Source organism: Equus quagga, chromosome 12 (assembly GCF_021613505.1).
Source record: "Equus quagga isolate Etosha38 chromosome 12, UCLA_HA_Equagga_1.0, whole genome shotgun sequence".
Lineage (NCBI taxonomy): Eukaryota > Metazoa > Chordata > Mammalia > Perissodactyla > Equidae > Equus > Equus quagga.
The window spans coordinates 14,787,103-14,814,193 of record NC_060278.1 but is presented as its reverse complement, the minus strand read 5'-3'; the positions used below and the strand labels follow the sequence as shown (position 1 = coordinate 14,814,193).

Sequence of the window (27,091 nt, the reverse complement as noted above, 5' to 3'; positions counted from 1 at the left end):
ACCATTGACCAGGCTCCAGTCATACATTCACATTTCAAAGTCTCCTTAGTTACTTTTTCATATCTAGTTTCCACATTATCCATCTCTGGGTAATGGCCATTACTCTTCTTCTCTTTTTTATCATAATCAAGTTTGAATAGTCTGCAATATATGGACCAAATTATAAAGTTGACCAGAAAAATAAATTCTCTATCTCTACTCTACTGGTGAGAGCCAATAAAAGAGAAACTAATCAAAATACACAAATTCACACAAGTTATAAAGAAGAAGAAAAATGCTTAGAGGCTCTCAATTGCCTACTAAATAAGTTTCTTACACTCCAGTACAACTCCTATCTGTCTCTGTCTGTGAAATGATCCCTTAAGATAGAACCTCTTGCCTTTCTCCAGTCACACCCATATTCTCTCATCTCCATCACTTTAGTTCTAAAGCTTCTCTGGCTGGGAACGCCCTGCCCTTTATCTCCTCTTGTGTAAATCCTTCTCCACTTTCAAGGGCAGAGCAAAAGCCGCCTTCTTCAAGAATTTATTCTTAATCCTCTCCACAGGAAGCCAGGCTCTGTTCCAGATTCTCTTAGCCTTAAGTTTGCAGCTCTCCTGTAACATATCTTCCACGGTATTTTGTGATATGTGGAGCTTGCTTTCTGTCATTTTTAGTTCCCCTAGACTGAAAAATTCCAACTGTCATTATTCTGTTTTTTAAAAGAATTTTAGTGGGAATGAATGATCTTTAACTTTTAGGTTGATTGAGAAAAATTTTAAAATAAATTTCAAGTCCGTATATGATACAGAGTAGATAGCCATTTTATACTAGAAGTAACATTATAGCAATTGTAGATATATTATTTAAAACGTAGTTTTAATGCATGGGTCATTTTGATACTTTGGATTCAGTTAGTGATTCATGGGCCTCATATTAAAATGAATAGTGATGAATGTCCAAAAGACGAAAGAAAATGATTACCAGTCAATCTTGATTTACTTATTGGCTTATAGAATATTATTAGGTTTTAAATCTATTATTGCAGGTCATGAAGTCCTCACAGTTTGTCAAAGGATGGGACAATTCCTCTTTACTCCTGGAAGGAATATTAAATTTGAAGGAAAAAACAGAAGAACCAGAAAATGGCATTAAAAACTATTACCAAGCAGGCTTATGATAGCAAGACCTGGATTCCCTCTGATTACCTCTAGAGAAGCTTAACTGTAGCGCTGTGAGGCGGTTCTTACTTGCTTCTTTTCATCAGGCTGGAAAGAATTTTGTTGAATTGGGGGGGATAAATCCAAATGACAGCCATGGAAAAAACAGTCCCAGTATGAACTATACTCCATTAGCCTAGATTAGACAAGTGCCTCATACTGGACCTGAAAATAAACCACAAATCATTGTCCCAACACTCTGTCTGAAAGGTGAATGCTATTATGCGAACAATATTTACCATATAAACATACATATTTATGTATATATAGCACATAAATATATATTTAATATATACTTTATATGTAATGTAGTATATATGTAAAATAAAACACGGGATGGTGACTTAGAATTTCCCTACCATGTGGAAACAATAATCAATTCCTAAATTCCTAGTCAGTTTTGGAAATTATCATCACCTTTTCTGACTCTTTTCTTTTTGCTTAGAAATACTCAGCAGGCCAAATGTTTCACCGGGCCAAGTGTGCCTGAGAGATTCTGGGAGCTTTCATAGCCAAGGTCAATCTGGCCCTGTTTTGTTCTCCTGGGTGATTAGAGTCTACTTTTATTATGGGTTTCCTGATTCCTTGGAACATGTTATTATCTGGGAAACATCCAGACTTTATGAAAATAACCTTGTTTGTTTGTTGCCTAAGAAATAGAATGAGAAAGTGACAGTGCTTCACTAAAAAAATCTGTTTTAAGAAAATAATTTTTTAATTGAAAAAGACTTCAACAGAATAACTAGTTTTCCTAATAGCATCTTATTGACATATGAGAACATTTGACCCAGAGAAGACTGGTTGCTTTTTGTGGAAATAGTTGGAAATGGGAAAATAGAAAATAAAAAGCAGCTTGCTTGGCTTGACAAAAAGTAAATGGGTTTATATGTATGAGTTATCATTTTCACTAATATTAACTTGCTCAAAATAGAAAACACGGGGTTAGAGAAATAACCAGGTTTTGCTGAAAAGGAGTCCAAAGGAATGACCCCATGGCTGGGTCATCTCTGCTGGCTGGAGACATGATCGATCAGTTAGGAGGTCGTCCAAGTTCCAAAATATCTAGACCTTGCTTTTTGCTCTTCCTGCTCTTTCTGATTGTAATATAATTAATGTAATGTTAGTTAGGTATTAGTTAGGCATGGCTCCTATAGGATTCCATATGGGTCAAGTTAACCCAAACGCTAAAATAACCACTTTTAATTATTTTATAAGAAAGGCAGAAATCAGTCCTAAAAGCTACGTGGTTTTAAAAATAATAATGATACAATCATATGCAACACTCCAAACTTTGGGTAAAGCTACTTCTTCATATTCCCCAAAAGTAATATTGATTCTATTAAATGTAGCTATATTTGTCCTTATGTTTAGTGCCAGTGCTCTGTTAAATGAAAGTTATGGTATCACAGATACTTTCTCTGTTTGGTTGGAGCTTAGAGGTAGTCAAGACATTACATCTGAGATGTCTCTGAAAGACCACCATAGAATTATATTTGACTGTTGTGTGGTCTTCTCTACTTCTTGCCTCAGTAAATCATGTATCTCTTCTTTGACCTTCCTGAGACACGTAGAATGGATGTTCCCAAAGTGTGCATAAAATTGAATAATATTCCCTCACAGACAGATTGCCTAAACTCTTTAGATTTCCTCCAAATGTATGTATTCACAGTGTGTGATGGAGATATTGCTTCCCACTCTTTATTCTCGAGCCTTCTACAGTAAGACAAAGATCTACTAGTTGGCGCCAAAACACCCACTCATAATTTCTGTGAGTACAAGCTTCCCACCCATAGGATTGACAATGATGTTCTTTTTCCTGGCCCCATCCCAGCCAGCAAAGTGTATAATACCATCATATGTGAAATATTCGTTATTTCCTCTTTTAGGTTTTAGGTTTTCTGGGGAGAATATTAGGTGAAGCTGAATCAGGTATCAGGTCACAGAATACCAAGAGGACAATGGCACGTGATCCTGTGAGGACAAGGGACTTAATCCTGTAGCCTTACAGGAGAATCATTTTTGAGCGGTAGTCTTCTTTTGGGAAATGTATACTGGAAGCAGTGCAAAGCATAAATAAAAAGAAGAATGTACTTAATAATGTTGTCCCCAAAGTTAGAAATCAAGAATTCAGCATTTAAGAAATTCTTTTAAGTATTAAATAAAGTTGCAGTTAATATGGAATAGGGCTATCAGTGAACAATAGCATTAAATTAGGCCAAGTACATAACCTGGTCCAACATTGCATATACTAGAGGCCATACCAGCATAGATATGTCAGACCAGGAACCACATAGCCACAGCTGGAAATGATAAAACAGGAATGAATCTGTAATCCACTGAGGTCTCTCTGAGTTCTAGGCCTCATGACAAGAAAGAAATGACCAGCAACCACTCTAATATTTCATACTTTTATATATGTTTCCACATTCACTGAAGTTTTAGATTACTTTGAGTTATACGAAGGTAGAAAATTCTTCACTTATGCAATTTCAGCCATTTGCAGTGGTATCACTATTTTTAGTTGGGAAGGAATTCCTGTCATCATCGCAAATATCGATGTTGAATAAAAGTGATAACTCTTTGGGGGCCTCTTACCACAATTCTGTTTCTTCAGCTCTTAATTTTCCCCGATACAGTAAATATATTCTTGATTTTCTTTCAAGTCTGCAGCCTCCATTTGTGCCAGGGGAGAAAGAACTCATACATCCCTCCACCACAGTCTCATGTTTTTCCTCACTTATGTTGCCCAATGTCCACTGTCCAGCCTCCAACCTTTCTATTGCTAGTGAATAAGCTCCCTGTGTGTACCTGTACATATATGTACGTATATAGATGCCTATGTATATGTCTACATGAATTTTGTTTTTCTCTCAGCTCTCTCCTACATTTATTTTAGCTTTAGCCTTGGCTAGCTGCAGCTATTCACTTTGAAAATCATTATCACTTTCTATTTGGCCTCTGTTCTCAGATATTTATCAGCTTCCTCATTGGATTCAACTTCTGGAAGCTTTTACATTTCCTTTACTTTGATCCCTTCTATCAGACTTTCGACTTTTCTCTTTTGCAGAGCCCCTCTGACAAGACAAACAAGCCCTCCTGATTCATCATCTACTCCCCACACTTCTCTATGTATACCGGACTCTTCTATTGCTGTTTGTCCAAACAAGGTCACATTCCATCTTTCCAGGAATATTTAATCTATTAGATTTTGAAATTAAATAAGAAGATCAGAATGAGTCTCTTATAACTCCACATTAGAAATGAGTAATTTTTACATTTGAAAAGGAATATTTTTATACTTTATGAAGGGACTTAAGAAAATATAAAGAAAAAATTATAATACAAAATAACCTCAAACCAAGAGTTCTTAGGAATCAAAGTTGAAAAATGATAATCTTCTCCCTCCCCATAGCTTTTTGTGATATTTTTAAATGTTTTTGATGAAATACCTGCCAGAGACAATTACTTATTTATAGCTGATGCATTATATTTTACAATGAGCATTTTATCATATACTTCATTGAGTATGGCAATATTTGGCAAGAGCTTAACTCCCGCTCTTTAAAACTGAAGTTCCTTGCACATACTTTTTTCCTTTGAAAAAAGGCAATCAATTTTGCTTTCACTAAACATATTAATCATAAAGATAAAAATCCATCAGATTGTCCTTGGACACTTTAGGCTTTTATTGAACTTATATGAAATTCATGAGAATGTTTCATTGCATTTCACTGTAAATTATCTGTATGAAATAATTTTTGTTGCTATAAGAAAGATATTTCAACTGCTGCCCAAACTAAGTGAACAATGAAACTCAACTTCTTGTAGGAGGACAAAGAAACACCCATAATGTCAGAAATCATAACAGTGGACGTAGTACAAAATGAAGTAGAATGTGGTGATCAGAGGAATGTCTTGGTTACTGGGAAGGAGAAAATTAGTTAGTTAACAATGCCAATTCCTAAACCTTTTATCCCTGCTGGAGTTTTTTCTAAACTATTTTCCTTTTCCCTTCCCTAAGATTTATTATAAAACAAAAACGGCAAATTTATTCTTATACATTTATATATGGCTTTGTTTGCAAAGGTCCTTCATGTAAAATTCCATCAAACTTCTGAAACAGTTGGTAAAATCCCACAGTATTGATATGAAAGAATGATAACTTTAGATACTAAATTATAGATTAATATTCAAATACATCAGAAAATTACTTTTTAAAAGAGCTTTACAGTTTCTACTTTTCTGATCTGCCCTATTACTTTTGAGGTTTGTTAAATCAATGGAAATAGTGAATTACTCAATACATTCTTTATTTTATTCATTTTGGTTATTTAACCACATATTAATTATCAGGGAAAGTAAAAGTACTATTTAAACCATTGATTAATTATCCATCAATTTAAGAAATATTTATTGAACACCCACCTTGTGCCATTAACTCTGCTGGGTGTTAAGATGTCACTGTATTCTCAAAGGGAAGTTAAAACTTCTCCAGCTCTGACTTGGAAAGTCCAAACTTAATGTGAGATCACAGCTCTGAGAAAAAAATGGGTAAAGACCTGGCAAAGACTCTGTTGCCATGATGCAGCTGCAGTTTCTTGATGGCACTAGTATAGCTTTGATTGAGTAACTTTTCCCAAAACTAACTTGCATACAAATCCGCTATACTCTAAAGCAGCATTTCTTAACCTATTTTCTGTTGAAACACGTGAGAGGTAACACTCATGCGCTCGTCATATGACTTATGCAATATAGACAAGAGAGCAGTGATGGATGTACAATTTCCAGATGATAGCTACTGGAGGAAGCACGTTTAGTAGGATACAAATGAGTCAGCCTAACTTTATTGTTGGTACAGCCTTGAATCAGCTCCAGCATACAAAGAGTAAATCAACTGCAAATTTATAGTATAAGATACACAGTATTGTTGATTCCAACACACTTGAGACTTGTGATCCATTTGAGAAACATTCCCCTAAAGCTAATATGATATAATGTATTAGTGTGTGTGTGTGTGTGTAAGTGTACTAAGTTTTCATAGCAGTCTCTTTCTTCTTCCTGCCCCCAGTATCAGCTCTACACGGTACCCCTGATCAGATACAGTCTAAGAAATATTGACTTAAGAACAACAAGAAAACACCTTTAAGTTATATAATGACTCATATTGTCAAAATGAATCTGCATTTTCCTGGTGTGTCTTTCTTTCCTCCTTCTCTCTCTTCCTATGTTACAGTCACCATTTTTGAGTGTCCCTCAATCTCTCTTTCTTTCTTTCTTTCATCCTTTCTCTTCTAACTGTGCTCTTTAGGGTATATGAAGACGACACTACCAACGCTGACTGTGCTATTTCAGTTGGCTTTTCTGAGGTAGGTTTTACTTTTGCAGTGATCATGCTGCATTGTCTCGTAGAGTAACTCTCTCGTATAAATGAGCAACAACGTGTATATCCAAGGAAGCTAACTACGGTTAGGACTGACCTCAGGCCGTTTTCCTTCCTCATTCACTGCCCTTGCACATCAATTCCATTGGTTTTAAACAACCTAACTAAGCAGCTCATTCAGCATGGTAAGAAACATACCTGACCAATATAAACTCCATTTATTAAAACATTGTGTATTTTAAATATTGGAATTTAAAAAGGATTTGGAGAAGCTAGAACAGAAATTTCAAAAGAAAAGCATCAAATATGAGGTACAAGATAGAATATAGGTTCTCAGGGATATTGGTGCTTAGATTTACAGAAATACATACATATATATACACACACACACATATATACTGTATTTTTTAGAACAGTATTAGGTTTACAGCAAAATTAGGTGGAAATTACAGATAGTTCCTGTACACCCATCTCCCTCCACACCCATAGCCTCCCCCATGATCAATGTTTCAGCATCAGATGGTACATTTGTTACAATCGATGATCCAACATTGACACATGACTATCTCTCAAAGTCCGTAGTTTTCATTAGGGTTCACTCTTGGTGTTATAAGTTCTATGAGTTTTAACAAATGTATAGTGGTGTGTCTTAATCTGTTTGGGCTGCTATAACAGAAAATCATAGACTGAGTAACTTACAAACCACAACCATTATTTCTCACATTTTTGGAGGCAAGGAGGTCTAAGATCGAGGCACTGGCAGATTTGGTGTCTGGTGAGAAACTGCTTTCTCATAGATGGTGCCTTCTTGCTGTGGCCTTTCAAGGTGGAAGGGGCAAGGGAACTTTCTCCAGCCACTTTTTTTTTAATCCCATTCTTGAGGGCTCCACCCTCTTGACCTAATCACCTCCCAAAGGCCCCACCTCCAAATATCACCACACTGGGAATTAGGTTTCAACTATGAAATTTGGGAGTGGAAAAACATTCAGTCTGTGGCATGGCATGTATACACCATTACAGTGTCATATGGAATAGTTTCACTGCTCTAAAAATCCCATGTTCCACCTGTTCATCTCTTTCTTCCCCCAGTCCCTGGCAACCACTGATCTTTTTACTGTATCTATAGTTTTTTCTTTTCCAGAGTATCATGTAGTTGGAATCAGACAATATGTAGCCTTTTAAGATTGACTTTTTTCAGTTAGTAATATGCATTTAAGGTAGTGTTAAGATTTTTCAGGTTATAAAAAAGAATAATTAATATTGTTCATTTTTTATAGAATTATATGATAAGGACATTATCTGTAATAATAAGGTAACTCCATGGATGACACCCAAGAGTAAATACATTGATATTCAATTTTTAGGAAAACTTTCTTAACTTCTCAAAGAGGACACGCAGCAGAATGCATTCAATTCAGAAGATAAACATAGTGCATCTTCACATCTTCTAGGAGTATCCATTTTATTTGAATACCTGGAGGAAGTCTTTTATATTAAAAAGCTTGCATGCATTATGTAGTAGAATACGGAATTTTAATTAGATAAAACAAGACACTTAAAAGAAATGTTGAACTTATGGAGCTCTGCTTCTGGCTAAGGGGCAACTTAGACTCTCCCTGGGGGTGCAAGTTCATGTTCCTCTTACATGAGAAATATTTCGGTGGAAAATTTGAGAAGTGATTCTGGGGGAATTGAATTAAAACAGGATACATTTTTATAGTTGGATAGTATCTTAGGTCGGGTTCCCAGGGAAGTGGACTCTGTGGCACAGATTCCCATGTACCAGATGTATCGAAAATTCTCCCCAGAACACACCCTGCGAAGTGAAGGAAGCAGGATTGGGCAGGGGGAGGGCTGAGCTGTGATGCAGATGCAATAGGGGGCCTCAGCTGATGCCGTGGGGAGTTATGGAGCTGTACTGGCCCTTTCATAGACGTCCCAAATTGAAGCACGGAGACTGGGCCATCTTGTCTCCGGTTCACCAGTCAATGAATGGAGCTGTTCCTAGAGAGGTATGCAACTTTAAAGGGAAATTCCTGGAGCCAGACTCAGCTGTAAGCTGTCTTCAGGTAACCTCCCAGCAGCTGGCAGAATGAACCTCCTAATCTTGATAGAAGAATTTGGGCAGCACAAGACAGAATCCACTACAGGCAGTACAAGCCCACCAGCTTCCTTGTAAAGAAGGGCCAGGAACATGTGAGTTCTGAATACCTTTTGATATAAATGATCGTGGAATTTAATGGAATTCCTACCTCCAAATAAAAGAGAGAATTTTATTTTTGCATATCTAATATGAGAAAAAAATATAAAGGAACAAACACACACACACACACCATTTTGAATAAAGTCAGAAACATGAGGAATTTGTGCTGTTTGGAATAGAGAAAATTATTTCCCTCGTTTATAGGAAAAGGTTAATAACATAGCTAAGTAATAGGTGTATTACTAACGAAATGGTTAACGAAAGGTTCTAGATTTTAATCACATGCAAAAAGTTTATTCAACCTTTGCTACCTTTGGTGATTTCATAAGATAAAAGTTTAGTGCATAAAATATTTTAGAAAAAAATAAAATTAAGCATCTCTAACCTTCCTTAAATGTGAGATTAATCTGATGAAAAGAATGAAGAGAAACTATTTATTTGACCATGGTTAAACATCGAAAAAATATATATATTTATTTACATATATATATATAAATTTAAATCCACTTTACTTTCTTAGTTTGAAGTTAGAATGTTTACATTGGAACACTGCAGCTGTATTTTCTCCTATGATCTTAGGGACTTAGATAAGAACATGGTACTAATACCTCAAAGTGTTTACCCTCCCCCAGTTAAATATACTGGTTTCCATGAACAAAGATTCTCTAAGCACCACCACATATATCTCAGATACATGGCTTTGATCATAGAGTTTGAGTCTAAATCTATTCTAGATATATCACCACTAGGGAGGGAAAGGAACTTTCAAATTTCTTTTTTAAAATGAATTCACAACACCATCTTTATGTATAAAATCATTCTCATATAATCCATAAATAATAGTAGTTTAAAAATGTAAAGAATGAAAAACAAACTATTCCTCAACTGGTTCCAACTACTATTTTTTTCCCTTAATATTTTGATGAGCTCATCAACAACTGTCACAGAGACAGACAATATAGAGAATACAAACAGTTCCACTAATATTCCAGCAAATTAGTACAACCTTGTGTATTCACATATATTCTCTGACCTCTACAAACAGCAGCTAGTCAACACTCTTTGCTCATGCTGGAAGTTTTGACTTCAAGTTGACTTAACTCACTGCTGAAGAGTAGTTTCATGTGACAAAAGTTTATTTAAACTAGCATTGTATCTTTGGACACTTAAAATGTATGGAGCTCAGGATCTTCATTTGTAAAATGAGTTGGTTGGGTTTGAATAACATTTTATTCAAGATTTCTGCTAGTCCAATGTCCTGGCTTAAACTATGATTTTATCTGCACTTCAGATATGAGAGCACATGGCCTTTGAGCTGTAATCAAGACCCAAAGGCAAAGTGCGGGGCAACAAAACCATAGCAGACCTCTGCTTCTGCGACTCAACCTTGACCAGAGTCTCAGGAGCCAAATTCTCTAAGCGGAGGCCATTAAGAGGCAGTTAATAAACTGTATACTGACATAATGACGATTCCCTTGAATTCTAAAATTGTTAGTGCAGCTTTCCAAAGTACCTAACTTACCATGTAAAAGTATCTTTACTCTCAAGGAAAATTTGATTTAGTGGTCAAATTTAAGACACATGAATCAAAATTTCTTCTCTAATTTGAAAGTATCATTTTTCATAACAACGATGCCCTTTCTAAGAATGTTGTTTCTGAGGTTAAGAAGATAAGGCATATTCTCTAATCATGTTTGTATGTTTTATAGAGTTTATATTATTGGTAATTGGAAATTAATTTACTTAAATTACCGAAATATTTCATGCTTATCCAAAATAAATGTCTCCTGTTATATTTCAACACTGGACAGAAAGAGAACTCTCCTAATGCCACAATGACTTGACTTGCTTTCTTTTTAGGTCCTGTCACCACACAGCCGTCACCTTGTGAAGCTGATCAATTTTCTTGTGTCTACACACTCCAGTGTGTCCCTCTCTCCAGGAAATGTAATGGACAGGAAGATTGCATAGATGGATCTGATGAGATGGATTGTTCTCTCAGCCCCCCATCTCAGCTCTGTGGGAAAATGGAATTCCAGTGCTCTACCAACGAGTGTATCCCATCCCTCCTGCTATGTGATGGAGTGCCTGACTGTCACTTTAATGAAGATGAATCCAGCTGCTGTGAGTTATTTTCACTAACTCAGTGTGCCAGGGAAGAAACACCACTTGGAAATGATAGGGAGAGCTTGACAGATAAAACAAAGTTCTCTGGAGTCTTACCATGATTGTATCATCAATAACACAGTTGTTCGTGTTTTGTTACTAAACAAAGCATGTAGCCCTTGCTTAACATTTCTGGGAACATTCTATTTGTAGTCATACTAATCTCTATTAAACTTACTGATTTTCTTTTTATTTGTAGCTGGATCCTTCATATGGGGGAGGCTCCTATGTATTTGTTATCTTTTTTAACAAATATTTGTGGAAATGGATTGAAGATACGTAATTTTACTTTCTTTCCACCATAGATGTTTATGAAGATGGCTCAAGAAAAGTGCTATGGGCAAATATCCATTTTAGTGAATAGATGTATTAGAGTTTGGCTCTGGACAACTACCTGCGTAGATGTTATGTCATTAAGAGTACATGGAATGGTAAATCCTAGGGACATGGGTTTGAATCTCATCCTTGTCACTTGCTACCTATGCAGTCTTGGGAAAGTTATTGGAGTCAGTCTCATCATCTGTGTAAAACCTACCTTACAGGGCTGAGAGAGTTTGAGAGAATACATGTAACATCCCAACCCTGCATTCCATACCTTCTATTTTTATTATGATTAGTTTATGTCAGATAAGGGAAGGAAGAGTGTTAGTTAGGAAGCAATTAGATAGATCTTTAAGGTGAGCACATAATCATGGTGGAGTCAAAGTACCACTGACATTTTTTTAATTGTTTATTTGCTTGGTTTTATGTTACGGGGCTCCATAAGCCATATGTTAATGACCACATTTTTTTGGAGGAGTTTGGAATGTAACTGTAAGAAGGAAACGTTGAAAGAAATATAAGGCTATTTCAGTGCGCTGTTTGGCGTGGGCGTCTGGAATTATGATAACTATTGGAAAAGGAGTGAAGATGAGTGAAGAAAAAGGAAGACAGTTTTTGGATGTTTAAAGGTTTAGCCTCAAATCAGTGAACTTCTCTTCCTGGTTTAGGCTTAGCGATTGGCTTTTTATCTCCCTATTATTTCTTACCTGTATATTCTTTCTATAATAAAGTGAACTTCTCAGGTCTTATAATATTTTCTAAGAGACAAGGTAAACAAATGGAAGTGAATGAAGAAGAGAAAGCCTGCCAAATTACTTATCCCTTTTCCCATCGGAGCTCTAATGTAATTTGGCTGATAGAAATCATATTAAGTTCAATGTAGTCATATGATGTTTGACTTCAAATAACGATGCTATTTAAAGAGAAGCTTAGGAAAGTACTGTATCTTATACTTTTAGATGCTTGTTAGAAAATTGGTATTTGATGAGTCAGTAATATATGAAGTTCTGCTCCCAAAGGAAAATAAGCCCACATTAGGAATAGGCTGGTATCATGAAAGAATTGCTTCTATCCATCTCTAAGATATTTAATTGAGTTATGACTCTCTAGGGAAAATTGTGTGAAAATAAACTATGGACAAAATGTTAGAGCAAAATTATAGAATAAGGGCATCCAATGATAACAGTTTACTGAACAAATGAAGGCATGATAGTTTTTTTCTGGGCTCACCTGTTGAAGATATGGAGTTGCATCAGCTCAGGTTGTAGATGCATTATGTATTACTGAAGGAGATTAGTAAGTGATAGGTAGGAACACCGTGTGATAAGCTCTGTGACAGAGATAAACACAGTGTTATTAAATCCATAGGGTACTCCCTAACTATGGTGCCAGGGCGTCTGAAATTTTAATAAGAAAAGTGATTGCAGAGCCAAATTTGGAAAGACAAGTAGTCATTAGGCAAGTAAAGTAGAGATATTTGATTCTAGTGAAGAATGTTCCAAGAATAGATGAAAAGTTGTTTGACTGAAGCATATTTTGTATAACTAGAGTGGAGTTCGTGGTGAGAAATGTAGAAATAAGCCTGGAGAGATAAACAGGGACTAGATCTTGGAGAATCCTCACCTATCATCCTGCCAGTGCTACACAACTGTTTAAGTAGTACGTGGAACGGATTGGAGTGAGGAAGGGGGGCTGGTTAGGAGAAGTTGCAGTTGAAATATAAAGGGATTGATTAGATAATGATGTGAGGCAAAGACTATAAATAGATTTAAGAAATATTTAAATGAACAGGAAGAGAAAGTAATCAAGAATAATTTCCAAGTTTCTGATTTGGGCAATAGGACAGCTAAGGTGCCATTTCCTGGGCTAGGGAAAACAGGAGGAGAAGGTTCTTTTAGGGGAAGATTGTGGCTTCATTTTTAGACCTGTTGTATTTGTGCTATCTGTGAATCAGCCACATGGAAATGTTCAGAATGTGTTTAGAAATAGAACTGGAGCTCAGGGGAGAGGTAAAGCAAGGCATATAAAGATACGTGGCCATCAGCACCCGATGACTGAAGCTGTGGGTGTAGATGAGATAATACAGAGAGGAAAAAGATAAAGTACAGACAGAATCCTAGGGCACATCTAAAGGACAGTTAAGAAAAGCTAAACATTGAAAGACACTGAGATGTGGTCAAAGGAGGACAACAATGAGAGTGATGATCTTAAATCAAAAGTAGAAAGCCTTAAGTATCGGAGAGTGTTCACAGGTTGGAATATTTCTGAGAGATCGTGTAAGATTAGGCCTAAAAAATACAGTTGGGGAAAAGCGAAAATGCTTTTGGTGATCTTGGCAAGAGAACTTGCTGTGGAGTGGAAGGTCAGAATGCTGAAGTCAGTCTTTTGTAGAGACAATGGAAAATGGCGAAGAGAGAAATCAATTGTAGACAACTTTCAAAAAGTTGGCATTTAGAGTGGGATGTAGGACAAAATAAGAGGATCCTTTATTTCGTTTGGTTTGAGAGGCTTGCACATGTTTAAATATTGTAGGAATAAGGGTTCCGAGATGTTTACAATTTTAGGCAGAGAAATCAATAGCAATTGAGATTTGAAGCCCTTTTATTCTTGCAAAAATGAATGTTCTGGTGACCAGACTGTTTAGACAAACCTTTGATGAGTTCAACATTTAAAAATAATTCATATTTAACATTATATTTCCATTGGAAGTGTTTTTTTTTAAATAAACTGAAATGATACTTGTGTTATCAAAACTATTCCCTTTCCCTAAAAAGGGAAAAAATAATTATGGTTTAACTATATGCAAAAATAGCAGAAAGCTAGGAATATTATTCTCATTGATATTCCTCTGATAGCAATCTATTCACCAAGGAGATTTCAAGATTTCATCAGATGTTGTACTAGTCAATGTCCTGGCAAGAAATAGATGGTACATTGATATCGCATAATTTGAGAATGCTTTAATAAAGGGATTATCTATTAGGGAAATAGTATGCATAGGGAAACCACAAAGGAAAGTTAGAGTGGGGGCTTTTTTCACCCTTAGTTCAAAGGACTGAGTGGAGGGAATAGTTGCCTGAACCTGGAGTCAAAGAGGGCTACTTGATAAAAGGGGAACATTTAGTTAAGGGGAGCAGCTAGCCCATGGTGATCTTACAGCCTCTTCTCTCTGCATGAATCTCCTGCTGATGCTCCCCATCAGCCAAAGCCAACCATAAACTAGAAGGCAAAGAAGCATATTGATGTTGCCTTCCAGTTCAGCCTCCTGGGGCCCAGAGCAGTAGAGAAGGTAGAGGCTGGATCAGCACATGCACATGGAAGCTCTCCACCAATGGTAGATAGAACTGTGCAAAACAGATAGATAAGTGGATCGTTTAACCACTAACTTTAACTTCTTCCAGTAGTATTCACTGGATCCTATGATGTTCAGTGCCACTGCTGAAGATTTAGAATGGGTCGTCTCCACAGATTTGTGGATCAACCTTTATCATCAACATCTTTACTATTGGCCTTGAAATGTGTCAGCTATGATCTCAGAGTCCTATGTGCTTTTCAATGATAGTGTAAACATTATCCCTGTGCATTTGACAGCTCCTTTTATAGCAAAAGTGTTCCTCAGTTTATTTGACATTAAAACTGTGTTGATTAAGTCTATTTTACAGAGGCATTGGAGGATTAAATGAGTTAATATGGTAAAGTGCATAGTACATACATAATAAATGACTATCCTTTCCCCATTAAATTATTTTTATGGTTTTACTCAAAATTATTTAAACTAAGATATTTCAATAAGAGTAATGATTGGATTTAGTTCAAGCATAGAGTAAATATCCATCCTGCTCAATGCTAGATGCGTGTATGCTTTTAAGGGCTTGTAACCTTTATTCTCATGGCAGAAGACTACCGTTACTCTGTTAGAAATGTTGATCCCCAGCATACGTGAGTTTTCATTTTAATAGTAAATGGATACATATCCATCATTATACATGTTTTAGTTTTGTGTATATTTCTTATGCAGCAACCATAATCTATAAAAAGAATTTTGCTTTAGAGAAGTAATTCCAATGAAAAATTCATGAATTGTTTATCTTTAACATATCATCTATCTGACTGAATGTGCTAAAAGCCACAAAATGCTCTGTGTTACTTAGCTTATTTTGGTAAGAAAGAGTATCAACCCCTAGGATGATGATGAATTTGAGATAAATATTTTTTTAGACATTAAACCATAGCATTTGAATGAGAATGTGGCAAAAGTACATATTGTCTCAGGAAATATTTTCAAATCTGAGTTTCATATAAATTTTATATACGCATAGCTTATTTGGACTAATTTAGGAATTTTTCTTTGTTGTATATGTATTAGTAATGGGTGAGGAAAAGAAAGTAATGATTCAATTTGTTTTGCTACATGCAGTACAAGTCCTTTGTTCTCATTCAGTACAAGTCCTTTGTTCTATGGGTGTCAGTAAATGTTAATTGCATTCATAATTTATTTGCCACCTAATTTTTAAAGGAGGTTGATAAATATCCATTAACTTTAATGTTAGACTATTTAAAATGCCACAGGAACTAAGATTTTAGTTTCAAATTTCATCAAGCAAAAGGCCAATTTCTTTTTTTTTTTTTTATTGGGTTAATGATAGGTTACAATCTTGTGAAATTTCACTTGTACATTAACGTTTGTCATTCGTGTTGTAGGTGCACCACTTCACCCTTTGTGCCCACCCCCCACCCCTCCTTTCCCCTGGTATCCACTAAACTGTTCTTAGTCCATAATTTTAAATTCCTCATATGAGTGGAGTCACATGCAGATTATCCGTCTCTAGCTGGCGTATTTCACTTAACATAATTCCCTCAAGGTCCATCCATGTTATTGCAAATGGAATGATTTTGTTCTGTTTTGCAGCTGAGTAGTATTCCATTATATATATGTACCACATCTTCTTTATCCATTCGTCTGTTGATGGGCACTTAGGTTGCTTCCATGTCTTGGCTATTGTAAATAATGCTGCAATGAACATTGGGATGCATAGGACTTTTGGGATTGCTGACTTCAAGCTCTTTGGATAAATACCCAGTAGTGGGGTGGCTGGATCGTATGGTAGTTCTATTTTTAATTTTTTGAGGAATTTCCGTACTGTTTTCCATAGTGGCTGCACCAGTTTGCATTCCCACCAGCAGTGTATGAGGGTTCGCAAAAGGCCAATTTCTAACAGTCTAAACTGTTAACTTTCTATACAAAGTAAAACTTTTAACAAATTGAAACAATTTATTTTCTTATATATCTTCTATGTGCTTCAACGCTAGTTGGACCAAAGTTGAGGATTTATATCCCTTACAAGTTAGAGCTCTTCATGGTACAGTCAACTTGAAAATAAACTATCAGTCACACTGGAAAATGGGTGAAAGAACATGGATGAACTCATATTTCCAAGAGAAGAAGGGTTAAAAAATAACGCTTTGGAAGTAGATGGATAATATCTATCATATTTGTATCATATTTGTATTTCAACATATTATATTATTTAAAACCTTAAAACCATCATCTTATATGATCTCTCAGCCCCTTGCAATGAAGAACAATGATGACAAAAAAATATGTGTATAACACATACACACACACATATACACATGGATATATAGATGCATGTATATACATATATATACATACTTAGTCATTTTTTACAAACGTCTTTCAGCTTATGAAAGTTGGAATATTATTCTATTTCCTAGTTCACTTAGTTACAATCTGATTTATCTTGTCAATGTATATCCTAAAACTATTTAATTCTTTGGAAAAGCTTAAAGATCATCTCTTCTCCTGGGACCCAAGCCATTCCTATCTGCTTTCAGCCTTGTTGTACAGGTTTATCTGCACTACCTGCTTACACAAAATCCCCAAAGACAAACTGTTTTACTCACTGTTCTGATATCAAACGTATTGATTCCCCATCTATAGATTTTATTCCTACTCTGCTAAATGGCTTTTCTCTGGAAAAACTAAAATTTAAAACATATTTCAAGAATCTACTCTTACTTTCAGCCTTGATAGACCTCCCTACACTAAAGGAATCTCTTGTTTGTATAGTATCTATCTATACCAATGCTTTGCCAACTAAGTCTGGCCATATGGCATTTCTTTTATTATTATTTTGAACTGTTAATCACTCTTGTATTGCTCTCTTCTTTTTGTTGCTGTGTATGTTCTGGCCATTGTTTTTTTAAATTTCTCTCCTGTGCTCTCCAGTTGAAGTGCTAAGCACAGTGTCTTACTTGTAGTGGCATCCCAATAATTCTTATTGGTGTGAATTGATGTTCTAGCACCTTAAGAAGGATTGCTGAATGAAGAGTATCATTTTAATTAGTCAGAGAGAGCATTTTTAGTCAATGGAAACATATACTCTTAAAAGCATTATTTTTATGTCCAATTTGAAAATAGATTTTGATAGGCAGTACTCAAACTAAATTATGTCAATAACCTATGATAACTGAAATAAACAATTCCTTCCAGCCCATAAATATACTTAAAGAAAAGAAGAATTTGTGACATAACTGACAACATCTGTACAAGACTCATATATAGGGACCTTTATTCCAGGGTCTTCTAAATTATCCATTTATCTTGAGGAGTTTGAACTTGTCTTTATTCTAGTAGAAGTAACTTCCCAGATCAATCCTTTGTAAATTTTTAGCTGCAGGTTTGGTTTAAATGTTCAGATAAGATATTGTATATGACACAATTAAGTAAATGAGAAAGAAGCAGAACTATTCTTCTCGTTGAACTTAGGTGAAGCACCTGAAAGCCCTGGTTGTTCACTGCTGCTTCGTCAAATCTCTGCAGAACCCTAGGCCTCAAAGGAACAGAGTTAGAGAAGCAGTATGGACCAATATCATTATGATTTAGTGCTTTTAAACTCTGTCCAGAATTCCTGACAGGCTGTGCAGTGGGTTCATGCTTTGACACTTTTCCTTTACTCCAAACACATAGCAATGCTAGATAGAAGAGCTATCACATAAAATGGCTCAGAGACATGATAAATATTGGCATGGAAAGAAAACATAGAGTAGAAGCAGAGAATAGAGATCAAGCCTGAAACCCAGGCTGGCTGGTTTCCAGGTTCTCAAGCAATCAGGAGAATAGGAAAACATGACGGCAGCATGGAATGAAGGGTTCTGGTTCATTCCTAAATTGTAAAAAGAATCTGAAACATAGCTTACTGCTTTATAGGAAGTTGTAATCTTAAAGAGACTAGGAAGTGAGATGGGAGAACACAGGAATATGGTTTCAAGACTAAGAGTACCATCTGAGGGAGGTCAAGTACATTGCAGCACTAGACTGCCATGGAACTGTCAGTACTCTTAATGGTCATTAATAAAGACATTTTTATGAAACCACCAAAGTCTTATGAGCAAGACTTATGCTTGTGCCTTGAAGTCAGGCCAACAAGAATCTCTAGAATTAGTAAAATACCTACATCAGGCATTAACACGATGCTATAAAGGCACATAGTCATAGTGCATTGAGCTGCAATGATCTACATCATCACCCAGATCCAACAGGAACCCAGTGACTACCCGTGACTTAAAACCCAGTTGGAAATTGATGAACACTCAAACAAGTTATAATCCCTGTCAGTTCAGCTGCACATAATATCAGGGACATTAGGGGAGCAACAGAAGCACAGACATCTGCCTTGAAGTAAAACTTGATCCCTAATCTAAAATCAATTCCTAACATAGAATGGATTTCATTACATGTATAATACTACATAATGCACACCTGGGAAATGATACTACATAATGCACACCTAGAAAAATGAGGGGAAATACAATAGACTGTCATTATTTTATTAGAAGAAACTCACTAAAAAAAAGACATGCTTGTAATTATGACCATTATTCTTTTTTCCAGCCAATGAGAGCTGTTCTAATGGAGCTTTGATGTGCCCCTCTTCCAATAGCTGTATCCCAGCTCACTGGCGTTGTGATGGTTTTGCTGACTGCATGGATTTCCAACTTGATGAGTCCAGCTGCTCAGGTACTGCATTTCCATTCAAATATTCTTTGTAATATAAGCCAGTGACTTAACCTGCAGGCAATACAAATATTAAAACTTGAAATTCTAAATAACGGCAAACAGGGAATAATTGAATTTCTATTATTGGTTTGGGGTCAGGAAAAATGTTAACATTAACTGCTAAATTTATAAAAAGCTTACAAATATATAATGTAATGAAACTCCTGCTTATTCTGTATGGACAATGTTTGTGAAATAAAGAGAAATCAAGCACTTAATTTTAATTTATTGCAATATAATTTAAGATTATCAGGCTCTTGGTTTCTATAAGGAAACCCTACACAATCTATGTTTTTAATTTTTTAAAAATTGTCATTTTTTCCCATTTCTTTATAAAAAGCTCCCTATTGGCATGATCTAGCCATGTTTAAAAGTCAATTTGTTGAACTTTGATTGACTTTTGAACATTTTTCTTTCTTCTTGCCCTGGAACATCTATAAGTGCTGATAATGTATATTTATGATTATACTTTTACCAGAACTACTCGAAAATTCTCTAATTTGTTACAGTCCATTTTTAACATCTCTCCTAGGTAACTGAATTTTTGTTTCATGCAGGAGATGTATAAAATAATAGATAGTTGAGGGCAATATAAATTTGTCACAACTAAAAGATAACATAAATTGGTGATGAAAGATAGATTTAATGTTAGATTTTCCAAATACATTGGATATGTTTCATATCAAAACTAGGTAAGAATACATCCTCTGCATCTTTTAAGAGAGAACATTATAAGTGACAAAATCATGATAATTATAATGAAATCGTAGTTATGTAAAATATCTTTTATGCTGCTGAAAATGAATACTCACACGGCACTGACTTTTATGAGTACACAAGGAAATCAAGAAGTGAGCAAATCTAGCCCCATAAAATACGCAAAGATTAATGCTGTTTCACGTTATTTGTCAACTAGGAATGCCTATACATCAGATTAGATACCCAAAAGGAAATACTCTTACTCTATTTCCGGAGAGTAAGAAAGATAATAATGAGATAGTTCTGTTCTTTAAAACTATTAAGACACAGCACTTATGTCCAGTACCCAAATTTATTTACACAAAGGTGAGGTTTTCTTCAGAATAGTTCTATATGAGAAGAAATATGTTATAACATGTTATGTTTTATTGCCTGCTTTGACATGTTCTACCTTTAAAGATATGGCCAGGAAAACAGAAGACCTGCCATTCATACTGAGTGATAGACAACCTGTAGGTAATAATACAGAGCACATTTTTGTTGCCCTATTTATTTTAGTCACTCACCAATTCATTTACAGTTCATTTACAAAGTATAGGTCATACTGCCACAGCTCTCGGGTTAAAGTAAAATAAAGAAGTAGCGAAACAGTTTTCAGAAATAAAATCCACATTATGCTATGTGTTCTCCATTTATATTTTATATGCTTTTTAGTATGCCAATCAAATATGATAAAGTCAGTGCTTCTGTTTTCAAGAATGCCTTTAAGCCTAATCCATGCTAAGATCTGTCAATGCACGTTGTACCTTCTTTTTTCTTTCCGAACACCATATTCCTTTAAGGTCAGCATTTCACAGACTTTTATGAGCCCAATCCTTACAGCATCCAGTAATTCTCCCAGTGGTCACACAACAGATGGTGAGCATCTGGTCTTCTCTCACTTCGAGGTTCAAGTCATCAACAAGAACATCAAGCTGAGGCACAGCAGAAGTGTTGTGGATTAAGCATATTTCAGCGAGTCCTAGCCATTCCCAAGTTATGTTAGAAAGCCATGTTATTTTCAAATTTTGGTCACCTGTGCAACAGAAAATTATTGAACAGAATTTGTCTGGCTTAATGTAAACTGAACTTTTTTGCCCATCATCTTGCAGTAATAGAGGTTAATAACGGTTATATTAAGGTGATACTATGATTCTGATAATCATCCATTTGAAGGAGAATTAGAAAAAGGCACTAAAAATATAATATCATAGGTTGGGATATTATGAATATAATTTAATACAGGTATAATAACAATAATATATAGCTTCATAAAGTTTCAGAAGGTTTTAAAAACCAAACAAAACAAACCACAAAAACTTTCCATGCAATTACTGTAGAGCTATTTCAAGTTTCCAAGCTGTGTTAATCTCTCCTGCAGTCCTTGTGCTGGGATTTCAAGATAAAAAGAAGAATCATTGCCCAGTGGGAACGTGGTTTGCCGCACAAGCTTTCTGGTGGATTCTTAGAAGCCATCGGCTCCTGAAATTACGTGCGGTTTATTGTGTATATGCATATATAATCCATGACAGTGCATAAATACCACATGATTCAAAGGGGTTCATGATCCCATAATATCAAGAACTCCTGGAGACTTTAGAAATCTGAACTGAATAGCAGATCATGTGACATTTTTAGACTAACAGGCTTTGGAGATAGAGTACCAGGATTTAGTTAATCTCTGCTGCTTCCTTGCTATTAACCAGAGCAAATTATATTAACGAGTTTCCTCCTCTGTCAAATGAAGATAAGTATGGGATATAGCACATAAGGTTATAAGGATTAAATGAGGTGACACTGCTAGAACTCTTAGGACAGTCGCTGACGTAGAACACGTCTTCAGTAAATGGTAGTGGTGATGGTGATCACGATGCTAGAGGAGAAAAAGAAAAGAAAGAGGAGAAATTGGAGAGAGCAATGGTAATGGAAATTAGTTTCAGGGGAAATTCAAAGAACCCCCACATATACAGGGATGGATGAGGACAATTATTTAATACTTTATGCCTGCCATTTACTATGTAGAAATGTTATAAATTTAATTGTATTCTCCCAGCAGCCCTATAAGGAAGGTGATACAATCCTTACTTTAAACCTGAAGAACTCTGTCCTTAACCTACCTAGCCCAAAGACACACAACTCATTAATTAAGCCAGGTATCATGGAGGGAAAACCAGGACTCGTGTGATTATCATTCTTCCCAACAATCCACCGTGTAATAGCTGTCACTTCTCAAGTCTCTATATACATAGAGAGAGAGAGAGGGAAAAAGAAGATAGTTGCCTAGTTGCAAATTATTTAGAATTAAACCTAAAAGTTACTTCTGTTTTTATATTGATCACTTGTCCATCTTATATGTGTGTTCTGCTTGTCCAAAATGAAACACTGGAGTGGAATTGATTGTAGGTTCTTTCCAGAATGATATTTCTTCATAGTCAGTTGTGAGTTGTGTTGGCCTCCAGACATGAGGTCACAATAACAAGCACAAGAGGGTACAAGGCAGAGAGACGTTAATGTGGTTAAAGAGCCTGGGAATCTGCGCTAATTCTAACGTCACCCCCTTGGACTCCTAGTTCCCATCTAGGGAACTTTCTACTTATCTTATCTACTGGAAATATGTAGTCTCTTCATTACTAACTAGTGGTATCCATCCTCTTTCCCATTTCATCTGCTCTCAGCTCTAAATTGTCCCGAGTAAATTAAAGATGAAAACACTTTGTACTGTGTCTTTCTATTTTCTAGGTAAAGAACCTGGGTCTAAGACAGAAACTTAGAAAAACTTCTCTTAGAAATAGTCCACAAATCTGTCTTCCAAAACACCAGCATTCCCTCTTTGTTCCTGCCAATGCCTGTGTACTTTCCACTGTGCTGCACTATCCATTGCAAGAAAATATATATTTAGATTCCCACGAAATCATTCTGATGTGAAACAAGCCTATGTTTTACTCTCGACAATCAAAGTAAATATTAATGACCCCAGAAAAAAGTGTGCAGCTGTGTGGATTTTGATGCTCTGCAGTATCAGACTCTCTGCTGGGTTTTCTCCCAAAACAAAACTTTTATTTGAGGAAGTCTAAAATTGTACATAAGACCAAAAAATAACCTTAAAACTGTTTATCTAACAAGATTTGTGTCTATTTATGCTTTATCATATTGGTGGGCTATTTCTAGTCAAACAAACTAATTTCTTATTTATAAAGGAAATTTTACATCTGTTCTGTTCAGCTGAGCATGCCCCCAGTGCCTGAGGAGTGTCGCTCTCTACTGTCATCTTCGGGACCCTACTCCCCCATTGTGATTAGTTAAATAGGGAGGAGTAAGGGAAGGCAAGATGGGAAAGATACTTCTAGGACAGCAGATCACCGAAAACTTTTAAAAAGGAAAAGCATACCAGACATGTAGTATATTTCAGGTTTGTTCCCACATGGCAACCCTCCTCCTTCACGGTGCCTCTTCCATCCCCCTCTGAATGTTCAATGACTGACTTGACAATCTCTCTCTAGCTGCCTTTTCCTTCAAAGTTTTCCTTCAGTGAATGTTGCCTACATAAAGTTTCTGCTTCTCTTCTTTACTTTTCTACTCTCCTACATCATCAACATCTTTTCTGTGCCCAAGTGAATCATTTCTCTCTGCTAAGATCAGTCTGCTCCTCAAAGATAGGGACTGTACCTCTGTGACTCGTAGCACCTAACACAAGGATCTCAAAATGATTTGAGGTGCAAGCCTAGAAAGTGATGATATGTATAAGGCAGAGGAAGGTACCTGATTCCTGAAATCCATATATCTAGGCTGTATTTCATCTGGGCTTCAGACCTGCTAATCCTGACCACCAAACCCTTCTACTTGGATGTTCCTTAGCATCTAAAACACACTACCATCTTTCCCTTTAAAATCTTCCTTTCCCATAAATACCGCAGCTCAGTAAATGAAACCCCAACTGGTCAGTGGCCCAGCCAGAAATTTGAACTTCGTCCTCGACTCTTCCAAATAATCATGAAGATGTTTCAATGCCAACATTTAAATATCTCATAAATTCCTACAACTCTCAACTTCCCACTCCGCCCCTTTCATTCAGGCAACCATAGTTTCTTCCTGGATTATTACAAAAGATTCTTAACTGTGCTCCCAAATTTTAGTATTGGCCCTTCTGTTGACTTTCTACACTGGATGCAGGATTATCTTTCTCAAGCACAAAGCATATCACTTCCCTTCTTAAAATCCTGCTCTCCTAGGTTAAACTTTAAACCTCACTTGAGCCTATAGGATTCGGCCCCTGCATGTCTATGACCTCCTCTCACATTTTCTTCATATTATCAACAATCCACCCAGGCTGAATTTCTTTCAGTTCCTCAAATACCCCCCACTCTCTTCTTGGGCCTCTGGGTCTTTACGCTGACCTTTACAGACACAGACACACACACACACACACACACACACACACACACAGACACGCACAATACTGCCTAAATAAGTGGCTACTGAATTTCTTCTGGAAAGTTTTTGCTTATTCCCTAAATTTCACTTGGCTGGTCTCCTTGGTGCTTCCATCACCCTTATTACACCCATCCCAAATTAGATGACTTTTAATACCATATTTTAATGCCCTGGTCACTTTTTTGCATGCTTCATGAGGCTGGAAGGTCAATGAGAGCAGAGACTGCGCCTGTATCTTTTTTAAATCAACATTTCTTTTTTTTTAATTGAGGTAAGATTTATAACATTATGTAAATTCCAGGTTTACATCAATATATTTCAATTTCTGTATGGACTGCATCATGTTCATGACCCAAAGACAAATTACCATCCATCACTGTACACAGCCAACATTTCTTAAACACATACTATGAGCTGGATGTTCTAACATTCTCAACAATCCTAGGAGATAGGTACTGTTTTCAACCCTACTTGACAGAGAGGAATCTGAGGCACAAAGAGATTAACCACCTTACCCTATATTACACAGCCAATAAGTTGAGTTGAGATTCCAGAGTGGTCTAGCTCTGGTGCCCATGGCCTTAACAACTATGTAAACTTCCTGTATTATTTCCCATTACATATCCAGTGCCTTGCCCAGTGCTAGACATTGCATAAGTACTCAGAATAGATGTGTTGAATTACTAATTAAAGGCAGTGGAGATTTCTATCAAGTATTGGAGTTATGACAGCCAACCAGGGAAGAATGGTAGCCCATAAGACAGGAGGTGTTATAAAAACCAAGAAGACCAAGTTGGGGATTAGGTGACAGGCCTTAATGGATCAGGATTGTTTAATGGGGACACAAGGAAAGCACCATGAAGAGCTGAAAGCAATAACCACTTCCACAGTCATAACTACATGAAAATATTACGCTTCTTTTTAACCTCTAAACAAACTACCTATGAAAATAAATGTCATGCTAACCCAGAGCTAGGGAATGATGCGAGCAGCAAAAAAGCAGCACCAGGGCAGATTTGAGCTATGCTGACATCTGTCACCAACGCAGAGGTAGGACATGCGCATGCACATGAGCGGCATTTTATCAAAAAGACAAGGCCACTCATGCAAAGCATTGGTCTGCCATGATGTAGTGACTACTGTGTGGAACTGAAGGAATGTTTCACTAAAGAAAAAATTTCAGTATGATCACAAATATGTCGTGTAGACACACTCTAAATAAATAGATTGTACCTAATCCAGGGGAGAAAAAAGTCTTCTCTTGTGGTCAACCACTCCGGCCTGTGAAGAGAATGAACACATCCAGGGCAGCAGGAGACACTGAACAAATGTGTGGGGCACAGGAAAGTAGCCTGGGAGAATTCTTGTGCTTTTAGCAACTAGGAAGCAATTTACTCTCAGTGATTAGATTTAATGCAGTGACTAACAGTAGTGTGTCCTCCTTCTTTCTAATAATATTTGTAATTAACTGTGGTTTTTGTGTTACTTCTTTTTAGAGTGTCCAATAAATTACTGCAGAAATGGTGGGGCTTGTGTAGTGAAGAAAAATGGTCCTATGTGTCGGTAAGGAGCATTGTCTATCTTTTTAATATTTATGGCAGTTGGCTTACTTATTTTTCTTGAGGCTGATATAATACACCATGAACGAACATGTGATTATTAAGGTAAAAATAGTGGATAATGACACTATATACATTTATCCATCTGAATAAGAGAAAGGAAGATGTGAGTGTATTTTAGAAAAATATCAATTATTTAACATGATTTTATGTCTTTCAACATTTTATATTATATGGGATATATAGTGTTAATAATACTCATTATTCCTTGTTTTTAATATTTATATCAGGTTATGAAAAGATTTTTTATAAGGGTGTCATCCTATTTCAGATGAACTTAGTATCTGTATATCCTTTCTCCCTTTTTATTTCAAATTCCGTATTTCTTTTTTCTAACAACAAAGAATAAAATTAATTCATAAATAAGACCTTTTTCTGGTTCATGCAGTCGATGTTTATGAGTAGCTAAAGTTAAAGTACAGATAAGGAATACATTTGCAAACTTACAGCAGAAATAAACAAAAACAGTCCTTGTGATTTCTTTTGGGAATTATTTATATTGCATATCAAAGATTGCTTGGTTTTTTTCTCTTACCCTTTAGGGAATTGTGCAAAACAGTTTCATAAATTCCAAAGGAAATGATGCATATTTCATTATATTTGTGTCTGTGACTTTTTAATCTAGCAGACCAATGGATATATTACTTTGCTTATTAGACAACTGATTGCATGTTGATAGCCAAGTCTTAACAAAAAACATAGACGTCTCTGGAAAACACTGATTAATAGTTGTTTAAATCCTTGTATCCTTCTGAGTCAACACTCATATTTTAAGAAAAATTATTTATCCCTACAAAGAGCAGAAACCTCTACCAATTATAACAACAAAAATGTTTATGATGAGATATATTGAGACACCGTTTTAACCTTGAAACTGAATTATTAATTCTCAAAGTGTTTTGTCTCTCAAATTCATTACATAATTTATTTCACAGAATCTCAACAAAATCATAT

The 27,091-nt window shown here is 35.9% G+C and overlaps 1 protein-coding gene across 1 annotated transcript in view; it reads left to right on the top strand.

Moving 5' to 3' along the window:
- MALRD1 (MAM and LDL receptor class A domain containing 1) overlaps window positions 1-27,091 on the top strand; it is a 640,183-nt gene that overhangs the window by 522,270 nt on the left and 90,822 nt on the right. Inside the window, exons 34-36 of the mRNA XM_046679849.1 lie at window positions 10,643-10,906; window positions 19,185-19,310; window positions 26,015-26,081. Of these exons, the coding sequence (XP_046535805.1) occupies window positions 10,643-10,906; window positions 19,185-19,310; window positions 26,015-26,081 (457 nt within the window). The remainder of the gene's footprint in view (window positions 1-10,642; window positions 10,907-19,184; window positions 19,311-26,014; window positions 26,082-27,091) is intronic.